Source organism: Helianthus annuus, chromosome 15 (assembly GCF_002127325.2).
Source record: "Helianthus annuus cultivar XRQ/B chromosome 15, HanXRQr2.0-SUNRISE, whole genome shotgun sequence".
Lineage (NCBI taxonomy): Eukaryota > Viridiplantae > Streptophyta > Magnoliopsida > Asterales > Asteraceae > Helianthus > Helianthus annuus.
In genome coordinates, this window is record NC_035447.2 from 15159825 (window position 1) to 15175278 (window position 15454).

The 15454-nt window shown below is 36.5% G+C and overlaps 1 protein-coding gene and 1 pseudogene across 2 annotated transcripts in view; one reads left to right on the forward strand and one right to left on the reverse strand.

Annotated features, from left to right (window-relative positions):
* The first annotated feature begins 4611 nt into the window (after positions 1-4611).
* LOC110910842 (protein DETOXIFICATION 40) overlaps positions 4612-15454 on the forward strand; it is a 61423-nt gene continuing 50580 nt past the window's right edge. Inside the window, exons 1-7 of one of the 2 annotated variants that reach the window (XM_022155425.2) lie at positions 4626-4964; positions 5355-5986; positions 7119-7175; positions 7437-7675; positions 7763-7881; positions 7951-8037; positions 8154-8394. In XM_022155425.2, coding sequence (XP_022011117.1) covers positions 4629-4964; positions 5355-5986; positions 7119-7175; positions 7437-7675; positions 7763-7881; positions 7951-8037; positions 8154-8219 — 1536 coding nt within the window. In that variant the 5' untranslated portion in view covers positions 4626-4628 and the 3' untranslated portion in view covers positions 8220-8394. Of the gene's footprint in view, positions 4965-5354; positions 5987-7118; positions 7176-7436; positions 7676-7762; positions 7882-7950; positions 8038-8153; positions 8395-15454 lie in introns of those variants that run through there. The other variant, XM_035984198.1, reaches the window with a different exon arrangement.
* On the reverse strand, positions 10265-12828 carry LOC110913346 (annotated as a pseudogene).

Genomic DNA, 15454 nt, shown 5'->3' on the forward strand with positions numbered 1-15454 from the left:
GAGAGAGAGAAAGAGAGATATCTCAGCTTAAATACATATATTTTAGTTTTTAATTAAACTATTTTTAATTAAATTGGTAAAAAGACTAAACTACCCTCATGTGAATAGACTTAACTTAAAATTTTAACCTGGTTAGTACTAAAGGACGTAAGGTGTAATGGGTTTTACAAATAAAGGACTGTGACTGTAATTATTGAAGTTAAAGGCTATCCATTGCAATGTGATACAAACATAAAGGATGAAAAGTGTAATTTACCCCAAACTAATCTAATATGATAATAATCAATATCATAAATTCAATTTCACAAAAAACAAGTTTCTAAGATCAAAAGCCCCAAATTATAGAAATCAAGAACCCTAATTAAACATGAAATCAAATTCGAATTTGTATGCCTTTCTATTAAAGAAATGGATAGAAGGGTTTGGTAGAGCATAAAAACTAAGCACAAATGACTCAAGAATCACCTGATTTGATTTCGAATTGAGAGTGAAATTTGCGTGATGAAGTTATAAGCCTTAGAAGTGTTCTTCACTTGAATTAGTGTAATTGGATGATTTTTAATGGAATTTGGGAGTGAAGAATGATGTGAAAAGATGAGAGAAACCAAATAATAAGAAAACTACAAATTAACACTCACAAATTCTACCAAACAGTTAGAGTTCTAATAAGCTTTATTGAGTGCTAATGATGTAATACACTGGTCTTTTAAGGAATTGATTAGGCAATTAAGTTACAAGGAATCATTTTTTCATGAAAGCAAATCATTTGGGACTGGTATGATGATCTAGTGTTGTGTATAACATGAACTGAAATCGGGTCATGCGTCACCTAGTTATTAGTTTCCTTTATATTCTTAACGGAACTAACTTTGTTTTATTTATAAAATTTATGTTTTAACCCGGAAATAATTATATTAGTTAAATAATTACACAACATTATGTAAAAATAAATGATAATACAATTCTCATTTTTATTTATTTATTACGCTTTGGCTCCGGTATTACAAACGAGTCGTTTTTTTATGATCCGTTTTTGAAGGATGTTTCAAAATGATGACTCATAACTCAGAGACCACTAACGATCCTTATTATATAATGACCAGTGATCCAGGTACTTCTAGCATTGTGAGATCTCACACTCCTAATCCTTCTCCGGAGTCAAGCTATTATTTTATATAATGTAATCATTTTTTGTCATTAACAAACTACTAATAATTTATTTAGTGTTTGTAGTTTTCCACTTTATTAGAAAACCTATAGGCAATACAAAGGGATATTGAAGGGCATGAGAAGGCACATGATGTGGTTCACAGTGCAAACTAAGTTGAACGCTAAGCGAAAGACAATGTAAGAATTGTTTCGAATGTCAATGGAAGAAGTGATCGTCGGAAGGAGTCAAGAACGCCACAAACGCCAGCACACACGACGACATTCTCACTACTTCGTTATGTTTTCTCTTGTATACAGTTTGTATATTTTGTATTTAATTTTTTGTTCTAGTTAGGGGACTAGGGGTGGTTCACTAGTGATAGAATTTATCACTCACAAGCACCAATCAAGTTTCGCCATGTCATTGACCATTTTTCCATCACTCACAACCATTTTTAGTGGGGGTGGTCATCACTCACCACCACACCCAACAATTTCCCCCCAACCAACAAATACCCTCACAAAAATAAACCATAACGCGTTGAATACATCACGAAAATCGGTTTCCGTGGAAGATTAACGCGTTGAAGAAACGACCGGCGGTGGGATATAACGCGTGGAAGTTTATTCCGTGATACTATCACGCATGTGCCCCGGGTCCTCTTAGAATTATGGTCAATGAAAATTTTCTTATTATACTTTGGACCTTTTTATTTTTCTTTAGCATAAACCGACAACATACTGTTTTCATTGACGGAATACCAATGGATATTTTCCGTTGGTGAACTCTTGTATTTGTATTATTGAAATTCGAGCTAGCATAACTCTAATTTCAAAATTAGATATTTTATTAAATTATATCAATTTGATTATTGCTTTATTATTTACCTAACTCATTAGTTTTTTTTTTTTTTTAATAGCCAACGAAACCTTTCATTAAAACCAAAACCGAACAAAACAAAAGTTCTCAGCCAGGAGCTGGACATCATACATATTACAAGAAAAACAGAAAGAAAGAGAACAATATGACCGGTTACATAACTACGTTAAAATCCCACCAATCCTGTCTGGTTATCGTTTGATATTTTGATCTCAGTTTCACACCTTGAAAAGAGGTTTCCTTTATTTCTTCTATGGTCGTCTGAATCACACCTTGTCTTCCCGAAAAAACCTTTTCGTTTCTGATCTTCCATAATATCCACATGGTTTGGACTACAACCGCGTACTTTCCTTATCTTCCGGCTCCTCTGAATTTCGCTTATCTCCTGCAATAGCTCTGCTATGCTCCCGTCGGCGTTTGCCATCGGAATTTTCAACCAGTTTGTTACGGCTTCCCAGATCCTTCTTGCAAAGTTACAGCTGAGTAGTATATGACATGCCGTCTCTTCTGCCGCACCACACGTTTTGCAAGTTACCTAAAGCTGATTCATCCCTTTACTTCTTAATGCCACTGCTGATGGAATTTTTTCTTCTATCGCTCTCCACACGAACATTATACTCTTGGTTGTTACCCAGTTGTTCCAAATAAAAGTGCATGGTGATGAACTAATGTCTAAACTTTGACTTAATGAGGACTTAACATTCTTCATGCTGAACTCTTGGTGCTCGTGATTCTTCCAGATCCAAACATCTCCATTCTATGACAAATTTTGTTGTTGTAAACGCTTGTTCAAGGTATCCATTTCTTGCCTTTCTTCGTCACTACCTAACTCATTAGTTATCAACGGATACTCTCTCGATAAGATGCCTCCCTTGTATCCAAAATATAAGAGGTTTAAATTATGCAAAATACATAAATAGCGAATTAATAAAAGTAATTAAAAGAATTACCTAACTCATCAATTTTGTCTAGTTTATGGAATATCATATTTCCATCACTTTTAATGTGTAGTTATTAACTTGACCCCATTTAATTTTAACTTTTTTTAACGGGAAGGAACGACGTGTCAACCACCATGACACTGGGCGATGTGGTCAAGGTCGACTACTCGACCGCCGCCAGCCCCTTGCTCTCCCTGATGCGTGGAAACCGGACCTCCCCCCGCACGAAGGCACGACAGTGGAACAATTGGTAAAACCTCGCCTCTCATCCAAGACGAACCGGCACCACCCGTATTCGCCCTCCACCTGGATGCCACATAAAATAATGGGGAGAGTGGGAGTCGAACCTGGGTCACAAGGAACACCAAGTGTTTCCCCAACCACTCCACCACTACCTCATTGGCATTTAACTTTGACCCTATGTTACTAGCGGCTAAATGTTATATTCTCTGAGTATTGAATTCATGACCTCCTCCTATCTAAACACTTAGAGGGTTATCCTTTACTACTAGGGCAAAGTCTCAATGGCATTACTTTGACCCTACTTGATTTGTATTGCTTAGGCTGGTGGGTATGGGCTAGCGCCCCTTCCACCTCAACCTTAAAAGGTCATAACGCTCCCATCTCCCATTTCCACGGCGCCACTAAGGGTTGCCATCAGAGATTCGCGAGGAAAATAGTGATGAATAACGAAAGGGAAGAAAAGGGGTCCCACTGATTAAATTGAAATTAAGATTAAATAAATAATTGAGTAATGATTGGAGAATGGAGGAGAGGGCTTTATTCGATTGCTTCCGTGTTACCGGAAGAAAGGTGTTGACGTGGCGCTAAGATGTCATTATTCTGTACCCATGAGCCTTAGCGCATGTAAAATTTGTATCTTATAAAGGTAGAAGTTTCACTGTATCACACAATATATTATTCTTTACATCGGGATTTTATCTAACTGTTTTTTGTACACATCTGTCTTAGCGCATGTAAAATGCATAGCATATGTAAAATGCATAGCGCATGTAAAATGCATTAACGTGACCATAACAAAAGTGTTTTTGAGTTAGTAATTGAAATTAAAACAAAGGCAATATTTGCCTAACAACATTGTTGAATTCTTGTCAATCAAATAGTAAGTGTTCAAACCACATTGACGCGGTTCTAAAGTAATAAGAAAAATAAACTAATCATTAAAAAATATAAACTTTAAATATCATACTTGATATGAAATTATGTATGCCTACATGTTTTGACATTAATACGATTTTTTCTCTCTTAAAAAGTAGATCGAGTGAATTGGTTATTTACCTTTTTCCTCATAATTTTTCCTCTTAAATGTAGATTCCTCTTGAAGAAAACATGGAAAGAGTTTAAAGATTTTCATTTATTAATAAAATATATATATTTTCTTATCACATGGAAAAGAGTTTAAAGATTTTCATTTATTAATAAAATATATTTTCTTATCACATGGAAAGAGTTTAAAGATTTTCATTTATGAATAAAATATTTTCTTATGATATCATCAAAGTAAAGCATGATTATTTAAGCAAAAATAATATACTTGTTATTTAAGAAAAAATAAATAAAAGAAATACCAACACAAAACATACAAACGTTTGCTTTTCTATATATAATGTGAAAGCCAGCCATCTATTTGCATAAAAATGGACTCTCAAACAAATGAAGTTCATCATCCTCTCTTAGAACCTGTTCAATATTGCTCAACTTCTGATCAATCTGCCGCCAGCCATGGCGGTTGTGTGGAGCTGGAGAGGGTGCTTAACGATACCAACACACCATTGATCAAGCGGCTTGCATCGGCGTCCAGGATTGAGCTTAATCTACTGTATAAGCTGGCTGCACCCGCGGTGATGGTTTACTTGATCAACAACGCCATGTCTATCTCCACCAGAATCTTTTCTGGCCATCTTGGAAACCTCGAACTTGCGGCTGCCTCCCTCGGTAACCAAGGGATCCAACTCTTTGCATATGGCCTTATGGTGAGTTTCCGAATTCTTGATATCACTAATCTAGTCAGGGGCGTAAGTGTTCATCAGAATTTGTTGGAATCTTATATATAAAATCCGAATTTTCTTTTACGAGAAACATGAGTTGGACGTTCTAGTTGTAACCGGTAAAGAAGAAAATTATATGATGAATCCCGAGTAAAAAGTTCTAGTTCTGTTACTGAATCTAGTAAAACATTCAATTGTGGTCTGCGGATGCATAACCATTGACTAGAGTCAGCTTATTGAAGTAGTTGATTGCCTAGAAACCAACATTAAATCAAAAACCACCTACGAACACTTTTAAAATTTGTAAAACCATGTAGACAAATAAAAAGATTTATTTGAAACAACGCTTATATAATTATACATTTGTGATTCCAGCTCGGAATGGGGAGCGCAGTGGAGACGCTATGCGGTCAAGCATTTGGGGCACGAAAATACGACATGCTTGGAGTATACCTCCAAAGATCCGCAATTGTTCTCTTAGTAACAGCCATCCCGATCACTATGATTTACGTATTTTCTAAACCAATTTTAATTTCACTTGGCCAATCGCCATCAATGGCATCGGCCGCATCATTATTTGTGTATGGTCTCATTCCTCAAGTATTCGCGTATGCTATCAACTTTCCAATACAAAAGTTCCTTCAAGCTCAAAGTATTGTGGCTCCAAGTGCTTATATATCTGCTGGAACACTACTTGTGCACTTGGTACTTTCTTGGATCATGCTGTACAAGTTAGGGTTGGGCTTGCTAGGTGCTTCTTTGACCCTAAGTTTGTCATGGTGGATTATAGTTGTTGGTCAGTTTGTTTACATCTTGATGAGCCATAGATGCAAGGCCACATGGACCGGGTTCAACTCGATGGCGTTCGGTGGGCTATGGGAGTTTGTAAAGTTGTCGAGTGGGTCCGCGGTGATGTTATGTTTGGAGTCATGGTATTTTCAGATCTTGGTGTTGATTGCAGGGTTGCTCGAGAACCCTGAGCTAGCATTGGATGCACTTTCGGTCTGGTATGTGTCAGTATCATCTTTAATCTTTATCATGTTTTGTCTTGTTACTTTAGTTATGGGACATTATTAAAGGCCTATTCACACACCAAGGCCTATTTGCATACTTAGGTTTATATACGCTGCGTATAGGGTTACACCTATACGCTGCCTATAGAGCTATATGCAACGTATAAGTTGCATAGAATTCAGAGTCTACCGAACAATCATTGGCACAAACAACCAGGGTTTATATACGCTGCGTATAGAGCTATACGCAGCGCATATAAGCCATCAGAATTTTGTTTTGTTATTTTGATGTATTTGTGGTATAAATTCTCACCCGGTTCCAACGTTAAATCGCTTAAAATATATAACCGTTAATGTTATACCATTAATATTATATACCGTTAATTTTTTTTTGAAAAACGTATATACGGTTCGAATATATTATATTGTTATCGTTTAAATTAAATTATTATACCACGTCTAGTGCGGTTCGAATGCTATTCGAACCGTACACAAGTATTTAAAAATAATTAAAATGGTATGATATTTAAACGTTAATAGCATTCGAACCGCACTAGACGTGGTATAATAATTTAAGTTAAACGATAACAATATAATATATTCGAACCGTATATACGTTTTTCAAAAAAAAATTAACGGTATATAATATTAATGGTATAACATTAACGGTTATATATTTTAAGCGATTTAACGTTGGAACTAGGTGAGAATTTATACCATAAATACATCAAAATAACAATACAAAATTCTGATGGGTTATAGACATTGCGTATAGACGCATCGTATATAAACTCTGGTTGTCTGTGCCAATGATTGCTAGGCAGGCTCTGAATTCTATGCAACTTATACGCAGCATCTAGGTGTAACCATATACGCAGCGTAGGTACAGATAGGGTTTGGTGTGCAAATAGCCATGTTGGTGTGCAAATATGTAGACCCTGTTAAATAGGCAGACCTGTAAAATTTGCATTAGTTTAAATCAAATATCAATCATCTTTATTTCGTCAAAAGGCCTTCGATCAGGTGTGTATGAATTCCCGTTCCAAGACGAACATTTTCTTTTATATTTATTATTATTGCATTGAAGGTTTTATTTAACATATTATTTTGTAACAAATTTATGTAGCATGGGTGTCAATGGGCTGTTATTCATGGTCTCAGTTGGGTTCAACGCAGCTGCTAGGTGAGTTTTCTCATGCAAACACACACTACTAAAAGACTGAGTATCACCCGACAACCGACATTTATCGTTAGTTACTTACTGACAGATCCCACGTAGAAATAATAAAAATTTGGAAAACTAAATTCTTTGTTAGAAAATGTGTTACCCACACCTAGTTTACTAACGGATTATCACCGACGAATTACTGTTGAGAACCACTTTCGTCTGTCAGTGAAAGTCATCTGCTTGATAGTGAGATTTGACATATATGTTTTTAAACAGTGTTAGGGTTGGAAACGAGCTTGGAGCAGGAAACCCTAAAGCCGCAGCCTTTTCGGTGTTAACAGTTACTACGGTCTCATTTCTCATTGCGCTAGTCGAAGCAATGATTGTTTTGTCAGCGCGACATGTTATTAGCTACGCATTCACTGGTGGTGAAACCGTTGCAAATGCAGTTTCTGATCTTTGCCCGCTATTGGCCATCACCATCATTCTTAATGGCATACAACCCGTTTTATCAGGTATATAAACGTACACGTGTGATGTGATTATTTGCATGATCATGCATGTGTCAACCTATGAATATTGACATGATGGATGAATCAAAGGTGTGGCTGTCGGGTGTGGATGGCAAGCTTATGTGGCATACGTGAACGTCGGATGCTATTACATAGTAGGCATCCCCCTCGGGTTTCTTCTCGGCTTCCATTTCAAACTCGGAGTTAAGGTACCATTCATAAACCATATGATTAATGTATCTTCAAAAACTGACATACGATTCGTTGTATCTTAATAGGGAATATGGTCGGGAATGATCGGAGGAACCGGGATGCAAACCTTCATTTTACTATGGTCAACATTTCGTACAGACTGGAATAAAGAGGTATTGTAACTGTTTATTTTTTTTTTTTTTGGGGGGGGGGGGGGGGATTCAGAAGTTTTAAAGTTTTGTGTTTTTCAGAAGACAACTAATTTTTGGGAGAATATTGTAAAAACCAGGTTGAAAAAACTAACAAACGTATGGATAAGTGGGAAGCAAACAAAGAAACCCTTTTGAAGGAATGAAAAGAAGTCAAAGTCAGTATCTCGATTAGTCAATGGACCAGATCATATGGATTTGGATACAATCATTCATGCACATCAATGGCTGAATCATATTTTGTAATTTATGTGACAATGTTACCAATAAATCATGAGAAATTTACCGAATATGCAACTTGAGTTGGAAAAAGATAAGGAAATGATAAACATGAAAAAGGTTCAAACTTATCAAGAAGCATATAGAGAATACATAATATATTAAAGATCATAAAAGCATTAGGTAGCATGGACCATAGCTTAGTAGGCAAACTTAACAGCTGAAATATAACCTGAATATTGTATGCTTGACTCCAACCTAAAAAGATTTATTTCTGGACTTGGCTTTCATTATATGTGTCCCTTTGGTCCGTGTCTTTGGTTCCTCCCGTTGGTCTGAGTCAGCAGGTTGATCAGTTTGGTCCATGTCCCTGGGTTGGCCCCTTTGGTCTAAGTCAACGGGCTGGTCCCTTTGGTCTGAGTCCCTGGGCTCCTCTTGTTTTGGGGTTGAGGGTTTGGAACTGATTATCTTTTCGCACTTGCTGAAGAAAATGAAAGCATAAGTAGCACATAATGAGAAAAGCTGATAATTGCAGTTTTTAAAAACATGTTATCAGCTAAAGCACAAACAAAAAAAATCGATTATAACTAACCTCTCAACAGTTCTATAGCACGATTAATGTCAGTTGACAAGGTCTTTGGAGATGCATGATTTTGGGAGCGACCGTTAAGCCACTTCTCAGCTTGAATACATACATCTATGATCTGCAAGAAAGCGTGAGTTCCTTTGACAGAGGATAACTGATATCTTAAATGAAGGTTTTAGTACAACAGGCACACAACTAGCGCGATTAAAGAAGATTGGGCGAAAAAACAGAATACAATATAAATTGTACATCAAGAAAACACTACCAATTTGGTTTTATGGATGTAGGGAGTAATCATTTCCACGCATTAAGTAGTAACGAATGAACAAAAGAGCTAAATTATACCTTTTCTTTCTTGTCATCTGGCAGTGACTCGGCAAGCGAGTAACAGTTTGCAATACAAGCTTGCAGAGGTTTTATTGCTTTCGCCATTGCATTTTCAGAGTCCACAGGTTTCTCATGCCTTGAGGATGAAGATTTGGACCTGGTTATGCTTTGGCATTCCCTGTAAAAAGAATGATAGCATAAGTAGAAAGTTATAAGAAAATCAGACGATTTGTAGACTCTAAGACCACCCGTAGTTGGGGGGGGGGGGGGGGGGGTTTGGGCGTTTTTCCCCAAAATAACGCCCCCACGCCCGATGACTGCCCCCTGGGCGTTTTTTTACAAAAAAAAAAAATTGCCCAGAGCGTTCTTTTTTCCACGCCTTTCTTCATTTCTTTTGGCCAATCACAGGTAGTGTTTACAGGTTTGTCCATTATATTTTTTTTGATGTTTTTTTATTTAATTTTATTTACACCCTTTTTTAACATAATGCCCCACAATGCCCACATCCTCACTACAACCATTTTAGAAAAACGCCCCATAATGCCCCCATTGCAGACTGGACTACCACATGGCGCACAACGCCCCTGGGTGGGGGCATTATTCATGTGTACCACTACACATGGTCTAAAGACGCAAGTTATCAGCTAACAAATCCAGCGTCCAGTGTAAATTGCTTTTTATCTAGTCCTACATGTTAGTAGGGTATTGGTGGACCCCGTGAGTCTCCAGGAAAAGGTTCTCACAGTTATCCAAAAAATAATTATCAACTAAAAGCGGTTTTGCACAATTCGTATTATATAGGATGGTGAAAATGACGAAAGATAAGTTTTTTTATGAAAGTCTTTTTACTAGATTTCATAAAGCCTGACAAAGATTTCTATGGAACTTAGTGAGATTAAGTTGAATTCCTATTCAAGCTAATCATCATGCTTATGCTCAACCGAAAATTTACTTGAGTTGTAGATGATTCAGTTAACATTAATTGATATCATAGATGGTCAATCCTATATGAGAGAAGATTCTATTAAAACTAACCTCTCGACAGTTATTATAGCATAATTGATTTCGGTTAACAGGGTCTTTGGAGATAATTGCTTTTGAGAGGGATCCATAAGCCATTGCTGAGCTTCAGTGCATACATTTTTAACCTGCATGAAAGAGTGTAAGTTACTTTGTGACTAGATAGTAACGTAAGAACAAAAGAACTAAACTATAGGTTATCTTTCGTGTCAGCTGGCAGTGAATCAGAATGCGAACGATATCTTGCAATGCAAATTTGTAGAGTTTCTGTTGCTTTTGCTAGAGCATTTTCTTCCATGTATCTATTTTCAATTGGTTCTAATAACTGCAAAAACAAACGATATGAGACGTTTTCATGCATGATGTTACACAAAGAGTTTAGAAGCTTAAACGTAGCATTTTCATAGACACCTTTTTAAGATCTTTGAGTTTTACAGTATAATCTTTTTCAGATTCATCATCACTGTCTTCATACAGCCAGTCTTCGGTTTCTTGTAGATTGCTAGTGAGTACCTCCTTCTCTGAATCTGTGGCAAAGCTCCAGCAGGCACCAGAAAGCTAAATTGCACAACTTCTGTCATGTTATTATGCAACTCGAAAAATCAAATGGCAACTTTAACTTCTCAAGTGGTTATTCCAATAAATAAGTACCTTGCTACGAGTGTCATAGACAAAAGACTCGAGCGTGTTTCTTTGGTCCTTGGTTTCCTCCACCTTTATATCTTGTTTTGTCGACTTCTTTTCTTTCTCTTTAGCTTCATGTAGCTCATCGTTTGTTGTTGAGACATCTAAATTCTCAGAAGTTGGAAGGTTCAATGTCTTAGTGTTGCCCATCACCATCATCTTCCATGTTTTATGGAGTTTATCTTCTAAGATCTAAAGCCACAAACACAATTAAGGATAAGGTGCTATTAATTAACCCATGTTCTATATTGGTGTAATAATTAATATGCAATGCTTACTGTCACAGAATTTATTTCAACAATTCCATGGCCATTAAGCTTCACTTTAAACTGGACCTCCACTTTCTCCGAGTCAGAGGTTTCAGATGGACCGATCTGTAAGAACAATTAACAATTATATCAAATTAAGTATGGGTAAAGTATAGAAAGTGTAAGCACAAATGCCTAAAAAACATACAATATTCTTACCCCGAAATGACCAACTATATGTGATATTCCTGCAGGGAAATCCCTCTCTTTAATGTATGCGACTTGAAGATAAAATTGAGGGCTTCCGGTATGGTTCAACAAATTCTGGTTTGGAAATTGACTGCCTTTTGGAAAGACCATACATTCTCCTTGTGGTGAAGGAATTACTATCGAGTATGGAAATGACTCCCTAATCTGCAAACAATAAGAAAACATAATATAAGCCTTTAACAACATAATATACATATTAAAGCAAAGAAAGGTGTGCAGTAGAGCATTAGAGAAAGACCTTATAGTCACGAACTATGAGTGTTGGGCTAAGCATTGCACAAAGAAGAGCACATCCTCTAGCAACACATTCGCTAGCATTTAGTGTTCTCGTTGGTTCTTTCCTAAAAAAAGAAGTTAATATTCTCGTTATAGCTGGTATGCGAGACCCAGAACCGACAAGCTCAATAGTATATAACTCATCAGCACTTAAGCCAGAGTCCTTTAAAGCCGTCCTGCAAGGAACAGTAACCCTTTCTAACAACTTTGACAACAGATTCTCAAACTCGTCTCTGGTTATGAGTCCTCTCACATCTGTATCCCCGATCAGACACTCGATACTAAGTGGTGCTTCCGTATTGGCACTCAGAACTTTCTTCACCTTATCACATAATGCCCTAAGCCTTATGGAAGCACGCGCATTGGAATAAACATCGATATTGTATTTTTCATTGAATTATGCTACAAAATCTTGAATAAAACTTCATCAAAATATCTACCTCCCAAGTTTTGATCAAAAGAATAGGACATTATTTTCATTCTCCCTTGTTCAAAAGCTGCAACCCTCACTTGAGTGTCACAGTGCCCATTGTCGATAAACATAACATACGTTGGTCCCCAATTAGAGAAATTAGTCTTGTACATACCATAGCCTATCGCAATGGCAGTACCATCATGCATCAACATCAAAGGTGTTAAACCAGCAATCTGTGCAGCATCAAGGTACAAACGCCTTTGCAAGTCTGAAAAATATGACGGGATCCCAATTACACAGTCCACAACACTGGATTCAATATTCTTCTCCGTCATTTGTTTCAAATGTTTGAACAACATCCCCAAAATCTCCATTGCCGTAAAAGTCCTTTTCTTTTTCAAGTACTCCAACTCGATCAAAATACCACCACGAGGGCCCTCACTAGTCATGAACGGCAACAGCTTAAGCTCTTCCTCAACCTCCTTATACACTTTTCCAATCAACCTCTTAATCTGAGAAATCGTTGATTTCAGATTAGCCATAGCAAATGCAGCCCCTGCAGCACCGAAAAACCTTTGCTTCTCACCAAACGATACCACAGCAGGCGTCTCACGCTTCGTCTCATTATTCAACAACACATCAACACCACCACGCTTTGCAGCGGCAATAACACAACTCTCATTCCCAATATCAAACCCTATCACACTCATCTCTAAATTCTCTCAAAATCAAACCCTACCTGCACCTAACTTATTCAAACAGCTAATCAGTTCATACACATTCAAAATAACCATCCATATACATATATACATACAGAGATATTTAGTCGATTCAGTAGCAAATAAGGTGCGAAAACACATAGAATGATCACGATCAAGATGTTAACATGTAATATACTATGTACTCTAAATCAAACCCTACCAACACCTAATTTATTCAAAGAGCTAATCAGTTCATGACATTCTAGATAACTATCCATATACATACATACAGAAATTTACCCGATTCAATAGCAAATAAAGCGCAAAAATACATAGAGCGATCATGATCAAGACGTGTAACATGTACTATACTATCTATTCAAATTCAAACCCTACCAGCACCTAACTTATTCAAACAACTAATCCCAGTACAAGACATTCCAGATAACTATCCACACACACATACAGACATACACACAAATAAATTTAGACAACACATTAGTAAATAAGGCGTGAAAACACATAAATTCAATCAAACCCTACCAGAACCTAATTTATTCAAACAACTAATAAGTCAGTGACAAACTAGATAACTATGTACATCAAGGGCGGCCCGGAGGGGGCGCAGGGTGGGCGACTGTTGGAATTAATCTTGATGTTGCGGGTTATTTCGAGTCGAGTACGGGTCGAATAATCAACTGGGTCAGTTGTTTATTTGTGGTTTATTTATTTATGAAGTTAAGTTGGCTAATGGGTCAAGCAAAAATGAGAAATGGGCTTGAAGTATTTCTGCACGTGAGAGAAGGAGTCCAAAAGGTTGACCGACTCTTTAGAGCATGTGAACGTTGGGAAGTTTGTTGAAGTGCACGATTATTTAGGTTGACTCAGTTTTAATTTATTATTCGCATGGTTCCAGTATGTGTGTAAGGCTATTTATAGCCCTATGGTTAATGAATATAGTAATCAGTTTTCCCACTTCGTTTTCTTTCTTCAAGTTCAGTTACACATATATATTAGATAGTATTATTTGAGTGTGTATAGTGAGTGATCTTGAGGGCCTGAACCAACAGCGACGGCTCAGGGCCCAAACCCTCCAAGGGTCCAAAAAAAAAATTTTTTTTAAGTAAAGCTATAGAACTTAGAATATATAACTACTGAATTGGAAATTGACAAGATGAGGCTCGTGGTTTGGTGGTGGTTCTTATGTCACTTTATTAGCAAGTAGGCTTTGGGTTCTAATCTTGATAACTTCATTTTCTAATTGATTTTTTTTCTTTATGTTTGTTACCTATGCATTAAATGCAAATGACATTAATTGACTAATTTTGTGTTAAATTAAAACAAAATGGGAATCGTAGTTATTTCTTAAATCTAGTAATTTAAAAATGCTTATTTATGTTAATTTCTTAAAATATTATTCAATCTACAATTAGTTTTGTTTTGTGTGTTCCATTTTTTTATGAAAAAAGTCTTATTTTGTTTTTTTTTTTTTTCTCTTTCAACTCTGTGTATTTTCTAAATAAATTCGGATAGGTGACGATGGTTTTACATGATCGTAAATAACGATTTTTAAAGTTACGACGTAACTATTCCACATTTTTTTATCTACGTTTCCATGTAAAAAAGTAACCCGCCGCAACATGCGGATGATTCCACAAATTTTTAATTCATTTTCATATATTTAAACGGTTGAGCAGCAAATGAAGTGGGAAAACATATAGAATGATCATGAAAGATGTACAGTACCTGATTGAATTAAACTGTGTTTTTGAGATTGACAAACGAGTGAAGAGTGTAATCTGAAATATAAATATATATCTCGATCAATTGTCGAAGCCGAAACGTCGTCAGATACTTCGTCGTATTGTTTATATGAATTTGAACTGCCAACTTGACGATGAGTTTAATGTGAATATATTTAAAACGATTACTGGGTGGAATGAATCTCCTTGCTTTTTAAAAAGTTAATGAGTTAATTACTGTTTTCGTCCCTGTGGTTTGTCAAAAATCACTATTTCAGTCCATTAGTTTAAAAATTGCGATTTCAGTCCCTGTGGTTTTACTTTCGTAACCATTTCAGTCCCCGTGGTTTCACTTTCGTAACCATTTCAATCCATAATTCTGTTAAGTACAGGGACTGAAATGGTTACGAGGTGGACTGAAATGGTTACGAAAGTGAAACCACAAGGACTGAAATCGCAATTTTTAAACTAATGGACTGAAGTAGTGATTTTTGACAAACCACAGGGACGAAAACAGTAATTAACTCAAAGTTAATAATCATTTTATTTGTTTTTATGAAAGTTACATGCTTAATCTTAGTCTTGTACTAATTGCTAGTATACCCTTCTAGATTATTTTCTTAAAGTTAGGGACCGAGCTTTAATTAGGGGGTGTGTTTGATATTTGTTCAAAACTAGTATAGAAAGTGCGCGTTGGGCGGGTTGGCCTTGAGTAAACATGTTGCAAGACTGTGTTAGGGATTTAAAAAAATAAGAAAAAAACTAGTGTTGAGCTAGCTCACTTGCATGGGCGGACCTAGTCTTTGGTCAGGGTGGGCGGCCGCACCACTTGAAGAAAAAAATTTAGTGTATATTTTAGGCAAAAAAACCCGACCGCACCCCTTGAAAATATG